We start from the raw sequence: 15091 nt of genomic DNA on the forward strand, positions 1-15091 counted from the left end.
TCACTCATTTTCAGAAATGAAATTAAATCTCTACTTACCAACCTTCATTTAAATCAATTAAAATCATTTCTTAATAATATCACAATCTATGTAGAACAGATGGCTGAACACTCAATATGTACAATTCCTTCTCATCTACACATACAAACTCTTCTCCACAAGTTGTGGCCCTATTAATTTCTTACCAAATATTTAGCCTGAGTAAAATTCAGTGACAACTTAATTCTCTACTAAGAAGCATGGCTATTTCTTTTATTTCTGTATTAAAATCACTGGGACAAGTTAAGAAGAAACAGCTTGGGAAGAGATAAATTTAAGTAGGAAATTGGAAATTTTCAGATAATGGAAAAGGATAATAATTTATGATTAATTTCATAATTGGAATGTATTTCAAAATAGTTATCAACTCAAGACTGAAACATTGGCTATATACTGAAGTTTAACAATTTAAAAAGAGAAAATGAAATGAATACAGATATACAACCAAAAACTTTTGACAAGGCTAGGACAAAAGAGACCAATTTCTTGATTCTATTTGTTGTACTGCTGTTTACTTGGTTAATCTGATAATGAAGAAATGCTTTTTAAACAGTGTATCTATGTCTTTAAATAGAAATGAGTATTTCAATTCCATAATGAAGAGTAAAAAAAATCCCCATCATTATAAGTAACTTCATATTTACAGTGAATGTTTTTGGCCTAATCGCTAAACTTTATCAACTGAAAGTTCTTCACGAGCAATTTAGCAGCAGCTCATATTACTTTATAAATGGTGTCTTTCTAATTCAGTCAGCCTGTCCTAGTCGCTCCTCCCTGGAAAGCCTTCACACTTAGTTGCACAGATAGCTGAGAATACAAGTATGTCCATATGTGCAAAAAACAATACTTGTCTGAAGAGGTGCGAATTAGCTTTACAACTGAAGTTTAGAACCAAGAAAACTTGCTATCCCCTAATTCTAAAAGCACAAGCAAAGCAGCAAGCTATGAAAAAAAGTGAAAGTTAGAAACTTAGCTTGGCCTAAAGCTGGGTTGTTCCGCAATTGTTTCAGTTATCAGAGCAATAACCATGTTCACATGGTTAACTGTAGTCTTCTGATTTAGTTTCACTAAATCGAAGTTGAGATTGCACAGAATGGAGAATCATTTATAGCTATGTTGTATCCAAACTGTCTCATTATACCTTTAAGAAAATATGTCTACATTATAATTACCAATCTAAGTTTCTGAGGTCCTTTAATTAAATAAGTTAAAATTAACTTATTTAATTAAATTAGTTAATAAGTATAGGGGCTGGAGCAATAGCACAGCGGATAGGGCGTTTGCCTTGCATGCGGCCGACCCGGGTTCGATTCCCAGCATCCCATATGGTCCCCTGAGCAAAGCCAGGGGTAATTCCTGAGCACAGAGCCAGGAGTAACCCCTGTGCATTGCCGGGTGTGACCCAAAAAGAAAAAAAAAAGAAAAAAAAAGATCAGTATACTGAGAGATTCAGTCAAAGGAATCAAAGGAAAGCTACAGAGTGAAAGCTAACATTATAGCCAGCATATTCAGAGCTAGGGAGTAAGAAAAAACTAGTGTCACTGCGATGCTGTTGAGCATAGCAGAAAAGGTGACTGCATAGAAAGATCAAAGACAGACTCTTTACATATCCTTTAATTTTTTTTTTAAAGTAACAAATGTAGACTTTTCTCTGATCAAAATCTGTATATTGGTTAATGATTTTTTTTCCCTACAACATATATTAACACACCCTCCCAAATCTACGTGATAGCCTTTTTAAGCTTAAAAAATAAAGGAAACAGATACAGACTATTCACTCTTATCTATAAAAAGAGGCTTATTCTAGTAGTCATAAGGCAGTGTTTTAAGAGCTGCACCTGAACAGGTGTTCTCAAAAGTGAAAATACCATTACCAACTTTATTCAACTTGCAGGATGCATGCATGTGCTTCCCAGGTACTGGCTGTGATCAAATGGACCATGATAACTCCAGCATACCTTCAGGAGCAATTTTACTCTGTGTACTATATATATATATATGTATTCAAAAGAAATGATATCATGAAGAGAAAAAGAAAAACCTTCAAACATCAGTTCCTTACATAAGAAGCAACTGTGTTTTATGGCTCCCGTATAACGTCCTCACATGACCAGTTTTCAAATACCTCCAAAATTACATGAAAGATGGCTAGAGGTAAAATTCCATGATCAATTTTATCTTTTAAATAAATTTTCAATTCACTAGTTTTTCATTTCCATTTCCTGATTTACTGAGGAGTGAAGGTGAGAATGATCCAACTGATGACAAAATAAAACAAGAAAACAGGATAAACAGCAAGAGCTTTGCGGTTTGGAGGTTGACTATCAGCAAGAAAAGCTGTAGAAGCTAAAAAAAAAGCAAAACAGAAAGAAACATTTAACACAATGTCATGTCACAACTTAGAATTAATTTTTTAATAGTTAAGATATATTTGTGATCCTCGGAGAAAAAGGCATTTTGTAGTATGACTTTTCATACAGTTGAGAACTTCTTGCTTCAAATACTTAAACTTTGAAAGTTACCATCATTTTGGATGTAAAACTTTCTAAAAGGGTTTTTTTTTCTCTTTATGGAGAAGTTAATTGGCTTGTTCTACATATGCTTACAAAGATCTATTGGATTACTTTTTCCTATGGCCAGTGGTCTCAAACTGCTGTGCTTTTCGAAAAAGTATATTTTAAGTTATCATCTCTCTTAAATACTATCCCTCTTATCGACTCATAAAAAAATCTATTCATCTTTTTGCTCATTAGGGATGACCCTTCAAATAAATAGTTATTGAGCAATCATTTGGTATTTTGCCACCCCATGTAGAACTGCTGACTTCCTGTTGTTGTCTCTATTGCACTGTATAGATTTTCATCTTTTACCTGGGACACTGAGCTGGAGCGATAGCACAGCGGGTAGGGCATTTGCCTTGCATGCATCCAACATGGCCGACCCGAGTTCGATTCCTCCACCCATCTCGGAGAGCCCAGCAAGCTACCGGGAGTATCTCACCCGCTCGGCAAAGCCTGGCAAGCTACTTGTGACATATTTGATATGCCAAACACAGTAAAAAGTGTCACAATGGAGATGTTACTGGGCCCGCTCGAGTAAATCGATGAACAACGGGAGGACAGAGACAGTGACCTGGGACACTATATTACCCCTTTACATGACTGTATAGCTATTCTACTGGATTATGTGCTTGGAGGTTAGAGATCATGAATAGCACAATGTCTGATGCATGGTTCATTTTTATCACATATTTTCTGAATTAAAGAATGAGAGCTGATAGGAGCCTCTCGATTTTCTGAACTGCTTGGGTCTGGACACGGATAAATAAGGTATTCAGAACTACATTTGTGGTAAATTATCAGAGAGAATGAGGGGCTCTCCCATAGGTAAAGTACGCAAGATTAATATATAGTTTTTCAAGTAACAATTATGACTTTCTCTGGTCATTTCTGGATTATTTCTTGGCTTTACCTGTGCTTCAGAGCACTGAGATGTTACTAAACATTTATTGTTCCTAAAATATCAGACAATTTGCCTAACATTAAATAAGCTAGTGAACATTTCTTTCTAATTTAAAATGGAATTTTAATAATTAAAAAAAAAGCTGATAGCATTTATTTTTAATTATATATGTTTTTCCTACTCTTTAAAGAATTTACATTTTTGGTTTTGGGGCTATACCCCATGGTGCTCTGGGCTTATTTCTGGCTCTGTACTCAGGAATCACTCCTGGCAGGGCTTGGGACCATGTGTGATGCCAGGGATTGAACCTGGGTCAGCCACAAGACAGGCAAGAGTCCTACCTGCTGGAAAATTACATGACTAAATAATTTTTAATGAAGCAGAAAATTATTATATAATGATTCTTAATAACTTATACTAAGAAGTGGTAAAATTTAGTTCTAAATTAGTGTATGATCTGCTACAGTATGAAACTTGATTTACTTATTCACTAGTTACATATTATAGGGCAAGTTGCTTAACCCTGTGAGTCTATTTCTCCTCTATAAAAATTTTTGGGTTGGAGCATATAGCTCAGTGGTAAAGTGCCTGCCTTGTACAAGACAACTGGACTTGACTCCTGTCTCCCCCAAAAGACTGCAGTATATACTCATACCAGTATGTTTTTTATTTTTTTAAAGAGTTCTCATTAGAAGAAAAGCAGCTTACATATATAAATATAGTAATAGATGCTAGTAAACTGATAATTTCACAATATATACAAACACAAATTATTACACTTTAAATTTGTAATATAAAATTTGTAATTAAAAAGAGCTTTCATTACAGTTGTAGGCGTTAAATGATATACTGTACATTAATCACTTAAAATTTGCTTGGACTATAATAAGCAATGTATAAATGCTAGATATTAAATTTACTGTAATTCATTAGGAAAAGGCCCAAATCATTTCAAAAACCATCAATGCCTCCTACATAGCAAGACCAAGCAAGATAAGCCTAGTATAAGTTCCTTTCCCAACCCTAATTCTTACATAAGAATTTTTTAGAAGGATGTGACTTTCTACATCTTATACGTATATATATATCAAAACTCAGATAACATGGACATCATCCCAATCAATGTCAACTTAGAATATGATGTCCTATGGAAGGTAGCAGAAATCATAGCACTCACATGTGAGTGATACTGCTCCTTCATCTCTTATTTATGTTTTTGCCTGCTCTTACATAATAGAGATAATTACAGTCTTACCTATTATAGACCAGCAAAACATAACAATCACCACAAAAAGTCGAACCATGAAGTTTACTGGTCCTGGCTCAGCCAAAAGTACAACCCGGCAAACCAGCATTGCCACTGTCAAGGGAAGTATACAGTAACCCAATACACAGAGGCTCTGAAAAAAAGATCTAGAAGACAACATATACCAGTAAATATCAAAATATAGCTGATCTGTATCATAACAGTTAATTACACAAATTTCTATGTATTGTTATCTCCCTGTAATACATAATACCCATACTTTAACAGTGATTTCATGAAGACAGACCTCTGTATTAAGCATATACTTACATTTTCCTATTCTCATACTATTCCTTCTGCTAAACTCTTTAAAAGTCAACCATTAGGAGAGCATTCTTCAACATTTTTATATCTGTCCTACATACCATCCACCAACTATCAATTAAAACAAAGGTGGTAAACCTGTGGCCTATCACTGGTCTGTGGACTGGTGATTAAAGATGATTGATATGGGATATTTATCTAGATGTTCTATCTAGATAATTGATCTTCTCTACTTCCCAAAGACCTCAATTCTCCAAGAAAACCTTAATTTTTTAATATACAAATTTATTGAAAACTATGAATCATTTACGTGCCAAAATGGATATAATCTAACAAAAATTCTATCACTGATTTCAAAAACTGGAGATCATCAAGCTCATCAAGAACTTTTGATTATTTATTTTTGCTTTGGGGCCACACATGGCTGTGCTTAGAATTTACTTCTGCTGTGTGCTCAAGGATCACTCCTGACAGTGATCAAGGAATTATATCTGGCACCAGGGATGGAACCGGGTAAGCTATGTGCAAGGCAAATGCCTTACCTGCTGCACCAATCCTTGAAAATTAAAAAAATAATAATAATTTCATTGGGTTATCTTTACTTAGTGATTTATTTATTTTTTATTTTTTTGCTTTTTGGGTCATAACCAGCGATGGTCAGGGATTACTCCTGTCTGTGCTCGGGGGACCATATAGAATGCTGGGAATCAAACCCAGGTCGGCTGTGTGCAAGGCAAACACCTTACTGGCTGTGCTACTGCTCCAGCCCCAGTGATTTTTTTAAAAGACTGTTCTCTGTCCTTCATTTATTTTTAAAATATCTATCCAAGCAGACTTCCTTGAACCTGGGCCAAGAAAAAAAAGTACTTTTTAGTATTACTCACATGTTTCCTCCAAGGAGTTTTGAGTTGAGGGTAATGATAACTGCACCAAACCAGATAATGACAAACACTTCTGCAAATTGGGGGCCTCCATCTTTTTCACTATCTACAGAGCCTCTTTGAAGCATCCTGAGACAAGAAAATGGTATGAGAATTGTGAAATCTTTCAATTAACACAGCAAAATAAAAGCTAGGTTTCTCAAACTTTGAACCATAAAGCTGCTTTATACTTACCAAATTTGAAGATTTATAATATATAAATAAGTTGAGTGAAAAGAAAAAACCAGAAGAATTTAGCAAGGCTCCCTTTATTTCAAATTTCAAAAATTACACCACCGGGTAGAGCGTTCGCCTTACAAGCGGCCAACATGGCCGACCCGAGTTCAATTCCTCCGCCCCTCTCGGAGAGCCCGGCAAGCTACCGAGAGTATTCGATATGCCAGACACAGTAACAACAAAGTCTCCAATGGAGACGTTACTGGGCCCGCTCGAGCAAATCGACGATCAACGGGAGAGCCTTTACCTTTACCTTTTACACCACCTCCAATTCACATTGTGGGAAATGTTTTGATTACTAAAACCCTTTCTGTACTAGGCAGATGTTATAAATAGAACCAAATTCAAGATGATATTTAAATTTTTATTGTACCTTTTGGCAGTGTTTGAACTTTTGGGGGAAGGTGGTGTCTCCCAACCATTGCAGACATTAATTCTGGCAATTCTTAGCTAATTGGATAAGCTACTCAATGCAAGGGTCCAAGGATGCAGTGCTGCCACTAAGTTAATCTGCCACTAAGTTAAACCTGCATCAAGGACTAACCTGTATTAAGAACTAACAGGATGACCCCAGAACTGTTGGGTGGCCCTCCAGGTCACATACCCAGTGGGGCTAGGGGTCTCCAGGAGTATACCCAGGGACCATGTGGTACCAGTTCTGGGACTGAACCAGGATTGGTCATCTATAAGGCCACATGTGCCATGCTATCTCTCTGGCCACGGTGTTTCACTTTCTTATTGCTTTCAACTCTAGAATGCTGTTTCTCTCTCTTCTAGTTCAATAAAAATGTTATCTATAACTCTAAAACAGTCTATTTTATACCTATTATGTTAAAAATTAACATATATTTCTATAAATAATATAACATATAGAAAACATCAATCAAAATTGTATAACTATTGTGAAAAGGGCAAGAAATAAAATTTGTTAATGCACATAAATATACAATAAAAATATATAATTAAGCATTATAAGCCCTGTGTTTGTCATCAGCATTTTAGTGTAATTTGAAAAATTCTTCCTATATTTCCTATTCCATTATCCCTTATTCCTTCACCTTCAGTTAACTAGAGTTCTTGGTAGAATCTATCAGTGTTTCATTCCTGAAATGTGTATACGCATGGTACTACTATCTGTATTAATCTTCTAAGTTTTATATTTACTAATGGACAAAGAGATGTATGGGAGATTTAGGTAACATGGTTATTCCCGTGTCACTTCTAGTCTGCCTCTTTCCACCCCACCAAAGTTCCACTAGTTCTGTAGTCAAAATCCAAGAATTTGTCATTACTTTTAATATTAAATATTGTTCTTATAAAGAGGCTACCAATATTTTATATATAACACTTTCAGATTTGAATAATTCAAATTTACACATGGTGTTTCACTAATAAAATTTTTAAAAAAAACAACTGAACTATATTGACCTTCTCTATGACTTTCTCAGTAGGGATAGATCCATCTGTTATAAAGCAGGATTACTCTTACTTCCAATTTCCTGTAGTCTTCCTATCAACCCATCCCATAAAGCTTCCATCCTTTAATACACTGTGTAGCTGACTCCTGCTTCGTCCTCCAAAGCTGCATACCTAAAGCCCCACTACAAAGCTGAACAGTTTAAACTCAATCACAGGAGTTCAATCTTAGAAAAGAAAAGAAGCAAAATAGTGAATACAACATTGTTTTGTACTTAATTTATACTAGTTTGCAAAAGCCAATTGCTAAATTTTCAGGAATTCTGAAAGCAGTTCTTAAACAGTCATTAAAAATACATATTAAATAAAGTGCATTTAAAAAGATACTAAAAGATGACGACTTTTTAGTTATTACTTTTTTTATATTTTTATGTTTCCATTGTCTCAGCACTGGTTTATATATTATGGAATTCCAAGGTTTAGCTTTATAATTCTATATATGGACAATCATTACCAATGGAACCACCAAACTTCCAGTGCCATCCTACTACCAAAACACATCAGTTCTGAATGTCTTTACCCTCTAATAGTGAAAACAGCCTGGCGCAGAGTCTGGTGGCATGTGAGTTCTGGAGGGTGGCTGATGAGATTACCAGAGGGAGTGGGTGAGAGCCCTCCCTGCCCCAAGGGACCCAGCCCCAGCAGCCAACCTCTACCACCCAACCACCGCCATGCTCCAGGCCGCTTTCCACATGCTTGGGCAGAGCCTCACACATGAGTGAAGTCCCACGGAACCAAGATAATGTGGAACTTTGTGACCTTGGACTCTGCGCACAATGGGACCTGGGAGCAGAGATCCCCTGCCTGCTTCTCCCAGTCTCTGGCAACACAGGGATCACACCTTTAAGCCACCTCTTGCTGGCGCCAGATAATCTCATCGACCACGCTCCAGAACTCGGGCTGCTTCTCCCGGAAGGGAGCATAAAATGAGGCCCCCATAACTATGCCACCGAACTCCGCACCAGGCTGTTTTCACTCAGAGTGCCCCAGAGCGGCGTGGGTGAGAGCCCGCCCCGCCCCAAGGGACCCAGCCCTGGCAACCGGCCTGAACTACCCAACCTCCACCATACTCCAGGCAGCTTTCCACACGCTCAGGCTGAGCCTCACGAGTGAATATATTCCTGGACCACACGGCTGTGACATAAGACACATCATAAGACACTCCCTACCCATTCTCCATAATTACCACACCACACTTGGTAGGGTTCAGACAGTAGGCAACAAATCATAGAGGGAAGTATATATATATATATATATATATATATATATATATATATGTGTGTGCCTCTTGGAGAGTCCGGCAAGCTACCCGATATGCCAAAAACAGCAACAATAACATCTCATTCTTCTGACCCCGAAAGAGCCTCCAATACGGTAGCGTTAGGAAAGACGAGTGAGAAGAGGCTGCTAAAATCTCCGGGCTGGGACAAATGGAGACGTTACTGGCACCCACTCGAGTAAATCGATGAACAATAATGGGATGATAGTGATATAGTGATACAGTGATATCCTCTAATAACTGAGTTTTCACTAAGTCCAGGAGTCAGTTTTATGATTCATTATAGTTCATTTGCCTAATATTTCATATTTAATACTTCATATTCCACAGTAAGTGAAACCACCCAAAAATGGTCTTGGGCCAGAGCGATGATAACAGTGGACGCTTTCCTTGAACCCCGACCCAGGTTCAATCCCCGACATCCTACATGGTCCCCTGGAGTGATCCCTGAACCCTGAACCAGGATTAAGCCCTGAGCACAGCTGAGTGGGACCATCAACTCCCCTCAAATAGTCTTTACTTTCGTATTACACTTAGAATATTACCTCAAAATCCATTTCCAAGTGTCAAATAACAGATGACTGGATAAAGAATCATACTACTCAGTTTAAGAAAAAATGGAATTATGCAATTCACTGCTATGTGGATGGATCTGGGGTGTATCATGGTAAGTGAAGATAGTAGACCACAGAATGATTGCTATCACATGTGAGATATAAGGAATCATATTTGGGAAATTAAAAAGTGCTCAAAGGCAATAGCAATTGAGAACTAGTCTTCATTAGGTAACATCACAGGGAGGGATGGGGGTGGGACACTGGTTGAGGAAAATGGGCACTCGGGTGCAGTGTGTGGTGCTGGAATGTTTACTGTAGGGTTGTCAGGATTTAAATCTGGGTTTTATAAATCATGGTGCCTAAAGCAAAATTTAAAAATATCCATCCTGGGGCTGGAGCGATAGCACAGCGGGTAGGGTATTTGCCTTGCACGCAGCCAACCCGGGTTTGATTCCCAGCATCATATATGGTCCCCCCAAGTAGTAATTTCTGAGTGCAGATTCAGGAATAACCCCTGAGCATCGCTGGGTGTGACGCGAAAAGCAATATATATATATATATATATATATATATATATATGTATATATATATATATATATATATATTCATCCATATTTTCCATATTTTCCTAAATGTAGAATTTCATCTTTTAAATAGATTTCTATTGGGCATATACCACTATTTCTTTATGCACTCATCTATCATGCGTATTTATCCTGATTCTATGCTTTGGTTATTTTCTATGCTTTGGTTATTGTAACTAATGCTACTATGAACACAGGGATACATATACACATTTTTTCTTTTTTTTAATTGAATCACCGTGAGATACAGTTACAAGCTTTCATGTTTGAGTTTCAATCATACAATGATCAAACACCCACCCTTCCATTAATGCACATTCTCCACCACCAATGTCGCCAGTATACTTCCCCTTTCCAACCCTTCCCCTGCACCTTGGAAGACTATTTTCCCCATACTCTCTCTCTACTTTGGGGCATTATGGGGCATTATGGTTTGCAATAGAGATACTGAGAGGTTATCACATTTGGTCCTTTATCTACTTTGAGCACACATCTCCCATCCCGAACAATTCCTCCAGCCATCACTGTCTTAGTGATCCCTTCTCTATTCCAGCTGCCTTCTCCCCCAGCTCATGAGACAGGCAAACATATACTTTTTAATTAGAGTGTTCGTACTCTTCTGATAGGGGCTGGAGATAATAACTGCCTTGCAGAGAGCTGACTTGGATTTTTATCTACAATACCACATATGGTCCTCTGAGCACAATCAGAAGTGATCTCTGAGTACAGAGACAGGAATAATCCCTGAGCACAGCCAGATGTGGTCTTAAAACAAAACATATCCTTCAGATAAACGCTTAAGAGTGGCATTACTAGATAAAATGTTATTTATTTGTGCTTTTTTCATTCTTTTTTTGTTTTTCAGGGCCATACCCTGTAGTGCTAAGGGCTTACTCCTGGCTCTGTGCTCAAGGGTCACTTCTGGCCATGCTCAGAGGATTGTGTGTGGTGCCAAGATTTGAATCTGGGTCAGCAAAGGAAGCATCTGACCCCCTGTACTAACTCTCTAACCTGCAATTTATATTTTTAAAGGCATCTCTATATCCTTTCCCTTAGACTCTACCCTTTCCCATAGACTCTATACCAATTTATATTCCCACAAAGTACACTGAGTTCCTCCTTGTAGAATATCCAATGTTGATCCTAGTCTTTTGACATAGACCATGTTCAGAAATGTGAGATCATAGCTTATTTTGGTTTTAATGTTCATTTACCTAATAACTTTCAGTGAGCTTTTTTTCCCCCTGTGGACCATACATAGCTGTGCTCAAGACTTATTCCTGTACTCAGAGATCTGTACTCAGAGATCATTCCTGATGGATTTCAAGGGACCATATATGATCCCAGGGTATCGAACTCAAGTTGGCCGCATGCAAGGCAAGGGCTTTATGTTCTGTACTATCTGCCAGGCTGGTCCTAATGGTCAGCATTTTATTCACACGTCTGTGGGCCATTTGTATGAGTTCTTTGGAGAATATGATATTGTTTACAAATTGGAAAATTGTTTACAAATTGGAAAATTTCACATAATACATGTATTTTGGACTGTAAAGAAATATCAGAAGTTTCTAACATTGGGCCTATATCCCCATCTGGCAATACACAGATGCAACTGATATACCACATTCCTTCACAAGGAATTTCAGTCTGATAAATGGAAACAATCTAAAAACCTACTTATTTATTGACCTTTTAAAAATAAAAACATTATTTTTACTAAAAAAACTACTTTGAAATTGAAATTGAGCAGTTGTAAAGACACAAATTTCTAAGACTCTTAGAGACATAATTTTTCATTTTTTGACTTAACAATATTTGAAACTGGTAATTTTATTTGTCACAAAATAGTAGACATGGGAGATGCTGAGAGAGCTAGAGAACATATTTTGTATGCAGAAGTCCCAATTTCAACCCCAGAACCACATGGTCCCCTGTACATCAAGCAGGGTGGAATCTCCAGAAACTACTGAGTATGGACCCAAAGAAAAGCAAACAAAATAAAATCATTTCACAAGTCTGCCCCATTATATAAAATGGAGAGGACTCTTATTCATCCTGTTATGCCATTTACTAGTCTAGGTTTTTGGTTGCACTTTATTTTTTTTTTTAATTTTTATTAGTGAGACACCATGAGGTACAGTTGTAGACTTAATTTTCGTGCTTGGGTTTCAAATATACAATGATCAAATACCCATTCCTCCACCAGTGCCCATTTCCCACCACCACGGATCCCAGTATCCCTCCCTCCCACCACCCATCCCCTCCCATCCCACCCAGCCTCTGTGGCAGGGCATTCCTTTTTTTTTCTCTCTCTCCTATTGGGTGTTGTGGTTTGCAAAAGAGGCAATGGGTGACAATCATGTTTGGTCTATAGTCTACTTTCGAAATGCTTCTCCCATCCTGGGAGGATCCTTCCAACACCCTTTATTTGGTGCTCCCTTCTCTATCTGAGCTCCCTTTTCCCCTAGCATGTATGGCTGGCTAAAAAGCACATGAGAAAATGCTCCACATCATTAATCATCAGGGAGACACAGATCAAAACCACAATGAGATATCATTTCACACCAGAGACTGGCCCACATCCACAAGAATAAAAGCAACCAGTGCTGGCACGGATGTGGTGAGAAAGGGACCCTCCTTTACTGCTGTTGGGAATGCTGACTGGTTCAGCCCTTTTGGAAAACAGTATGTACGATTCTTAAAAAATTAGAAATTGAGCTCTTTTTTTTGAGGCCTCACAATGCTCAGACTTATGAACTATTCCTATTTTCGCTCAGTAGTGATTCCTGGGAGTGCTACGGGAATCATATGTGGTGCCAGGGATAGAACCATGTTGGCCACATGCAAACCAAGCACTTTAACAACATGTAATATCTCATTAGTCCACCTACACAGATTTTTGTACTCTAGATTATACACAGTTCATTCTGAGTCCTGGCAATATGACACAAGGAATCTCAGAATACATCAATTTTCTGGAATTCCTTCAGCATGGTATGCTGGAAAGAATATTAACTGCCTTGGAAAGGGGACTCATATACTGGACCCTAATTTTGTCAGTAGATATATAAAATATAGTAAACCACTCAATCAATATCTTGAGACTCTGGATTTCTTCACTGCAAGTAAGCAGGGTTACAGTACATAACCTCGAAAACTGACCTTTCCAAGATGGTTCAAAGGTTCTAAAATAAAGCCATGAAGACACTGAATTATACCTGTTGGCAAAAAGCTGGAGACAGAGAACCACCAGGAGTGATTCCTAAGCACAGAGGCAGGAATAAGTTTGAGCACCTGTCAGATGTGTTGCACCCAAGAAACAGACCTGGAAAGAATCCCAAACCACCTATAAACTATAGATCCCAAACTATAGCTATGTAAAAGAAGTCACAGAAATGTTAAGTTGGAAAAGATATGTAATAACCACAGAAGTTAGAGAATGGGACAATCAGTGAAAACTTAGGTTGAAAATACCCCGGTTCTACCACTATAATCTAGATTCAGTCTTCAAACTTTCTGAATCTGACATTATTTGTCAGAGCAAAAAGGAAATTAATTTAAATTAATTTAATTAAGTTAATAAATTAACTTCTCAGACTCTGGAAGTTTTCTATAAACCATTAAAAACCATTATGCAGATTTTGGTTATTAGTAACCCATAGTTACACTGCTAACAGCAGAAAGTCTAGCTCTTCTGTTCTCTTTCTTTATATGAGATGAATACAAACACTTTGAAACAAAATCTCATTTTGAATTGTACTGCTTCTATGTTAATTTAGCCCCATTCGTGATTTAGTAAGATTTTAAAACAATGATGTTTGGGAATACATAGTGCTTGAATCTATAGTTAATTTACTGAGTTTGATAATCGGGAGGTTCCTATGTTGAAAAGACATGACAAAAACAGTATAAGCAGTATCTTTAGTAAATAACGTGAGCGTATTTTCCACACCTTTAATTCAAACACTCTTTGATTTGAAAGTTTACTTGAATATTTTATTTAAATACAAAGGAATACAACATGTTACAGAAGTCCTAAGTGAAATATTCAGTCAAAGCCCCCTCAGTTTTGAAATTTGACAAAAATCTTGTCCATATCAAATGACAAGTACTTACAATGCGAGTGTCACACAGAGGATCAAAGGGCCCCATAAATCCCCTAGAAGGCAAGAAAACACAGAGAACTTTTAAGAAACAATCATGAGGTATTTTCTCTCTTTATTCCAATATCTGCATCTTTCATTCTTGGGATTCAGAATCAAAAGCACTCTCTGCCCAAGCCAATCTGCCTCTACTTTCCCTTTTATGCTCTCAATTCTGAATGTGCTTACTCATCTATCTTTCAAGGTATATCAACTTCATATCCCACAAAACATTCCATTGCCTAGCTATTAAGTCATTTCGAACATACACAATAGTCAAAGGACACTTAGAAGACCTAGGAGCCCCACCCAGCATCCTCATAAGGAAGATAACAGTTAAATCAAGTCATCAATCTGAGGCTACAAGTATAATTAAGGTCTTTTCCAAATAGAAAATATGATGCTGAGAAGAGAATTACATTCTTAAGTTCATAGACTACAGATGTAGGACCAAAACCTAGGTCTTCTTTTCCTACTCTGCAGATGAATTTCCTTTTATAAGTATTATATTTAACTAGAATAGAATTGTTGTTCCTTTTTTAATAGGGGCACATTTAGCAATAATCAGTGGCCAGCACAGGAACACCAGGGCGATACACAGTGATTCTCAAGGGGAAATGTGATTCAAAGGATGAAGTTAAGGACCTTGCCAATACTGCTGGACTGAACTTGGCTGGATGTGGCTCCTACAGAAATTTCTGTTACTATAAATGACATTTATTTTATAAATTCACGTTCTAATTTCTAGAATGTAGAAATATGAGAAATAAAATTCTTGTATATGATCTTGTACCACACACCTTGAAATATTAATTCTAACTAAAA

The 15091-nt window shown here is 37.3% G+C and overlaps 1 protein-coding gene across 1 annotated transcript in view; it reads right to left on the reverse strand.

Annotated features, from left to right (window-relative positions):
• Positions 1–223: 223 nt before the first annotated feature.
• Positions 224–15091, reverse strand: part of YIPF6 (Yip1 domain family member 6) — a 47528-nt gene continuing 32660 nt past the window's right edge. The window contains exons 4-7 of the mRNA XM_056130030.1: positions 14241–14283; positions 5956–6081; positions 4757–4914; positions 224–2385 (exon numbers count right to left, since the gene is read on the reverse strand). Coding sequence (XP_055986005.1) covers positions 2267–2385; positions 4757–4914; positions 5956–6081; positions 14241–14283 — 446 coding nt within the window. The 3' untranslated portion in view covers positions 224–2266. The remainder of the gene's footprint in view (positions 2386–4756; positions 4915–5955; positions 6082–14240; positions 14284–15091) is intronic.

The sequence above is a fragment of the Sorex fumeus genome, unplaced genomic scaffold (assembly GCF_029834395.1).
Source record: "Sorex fumeus unplaced genomic scaffold, SorFum_2.1 ptg000073l, whole genome shotgun sequence".
Lineage (NCBI taxonomy): Eukaryota > Metazoa > Chordata > Mammalia > Eulipotyphla > Soricidae > Sorex > Sorex fumeus.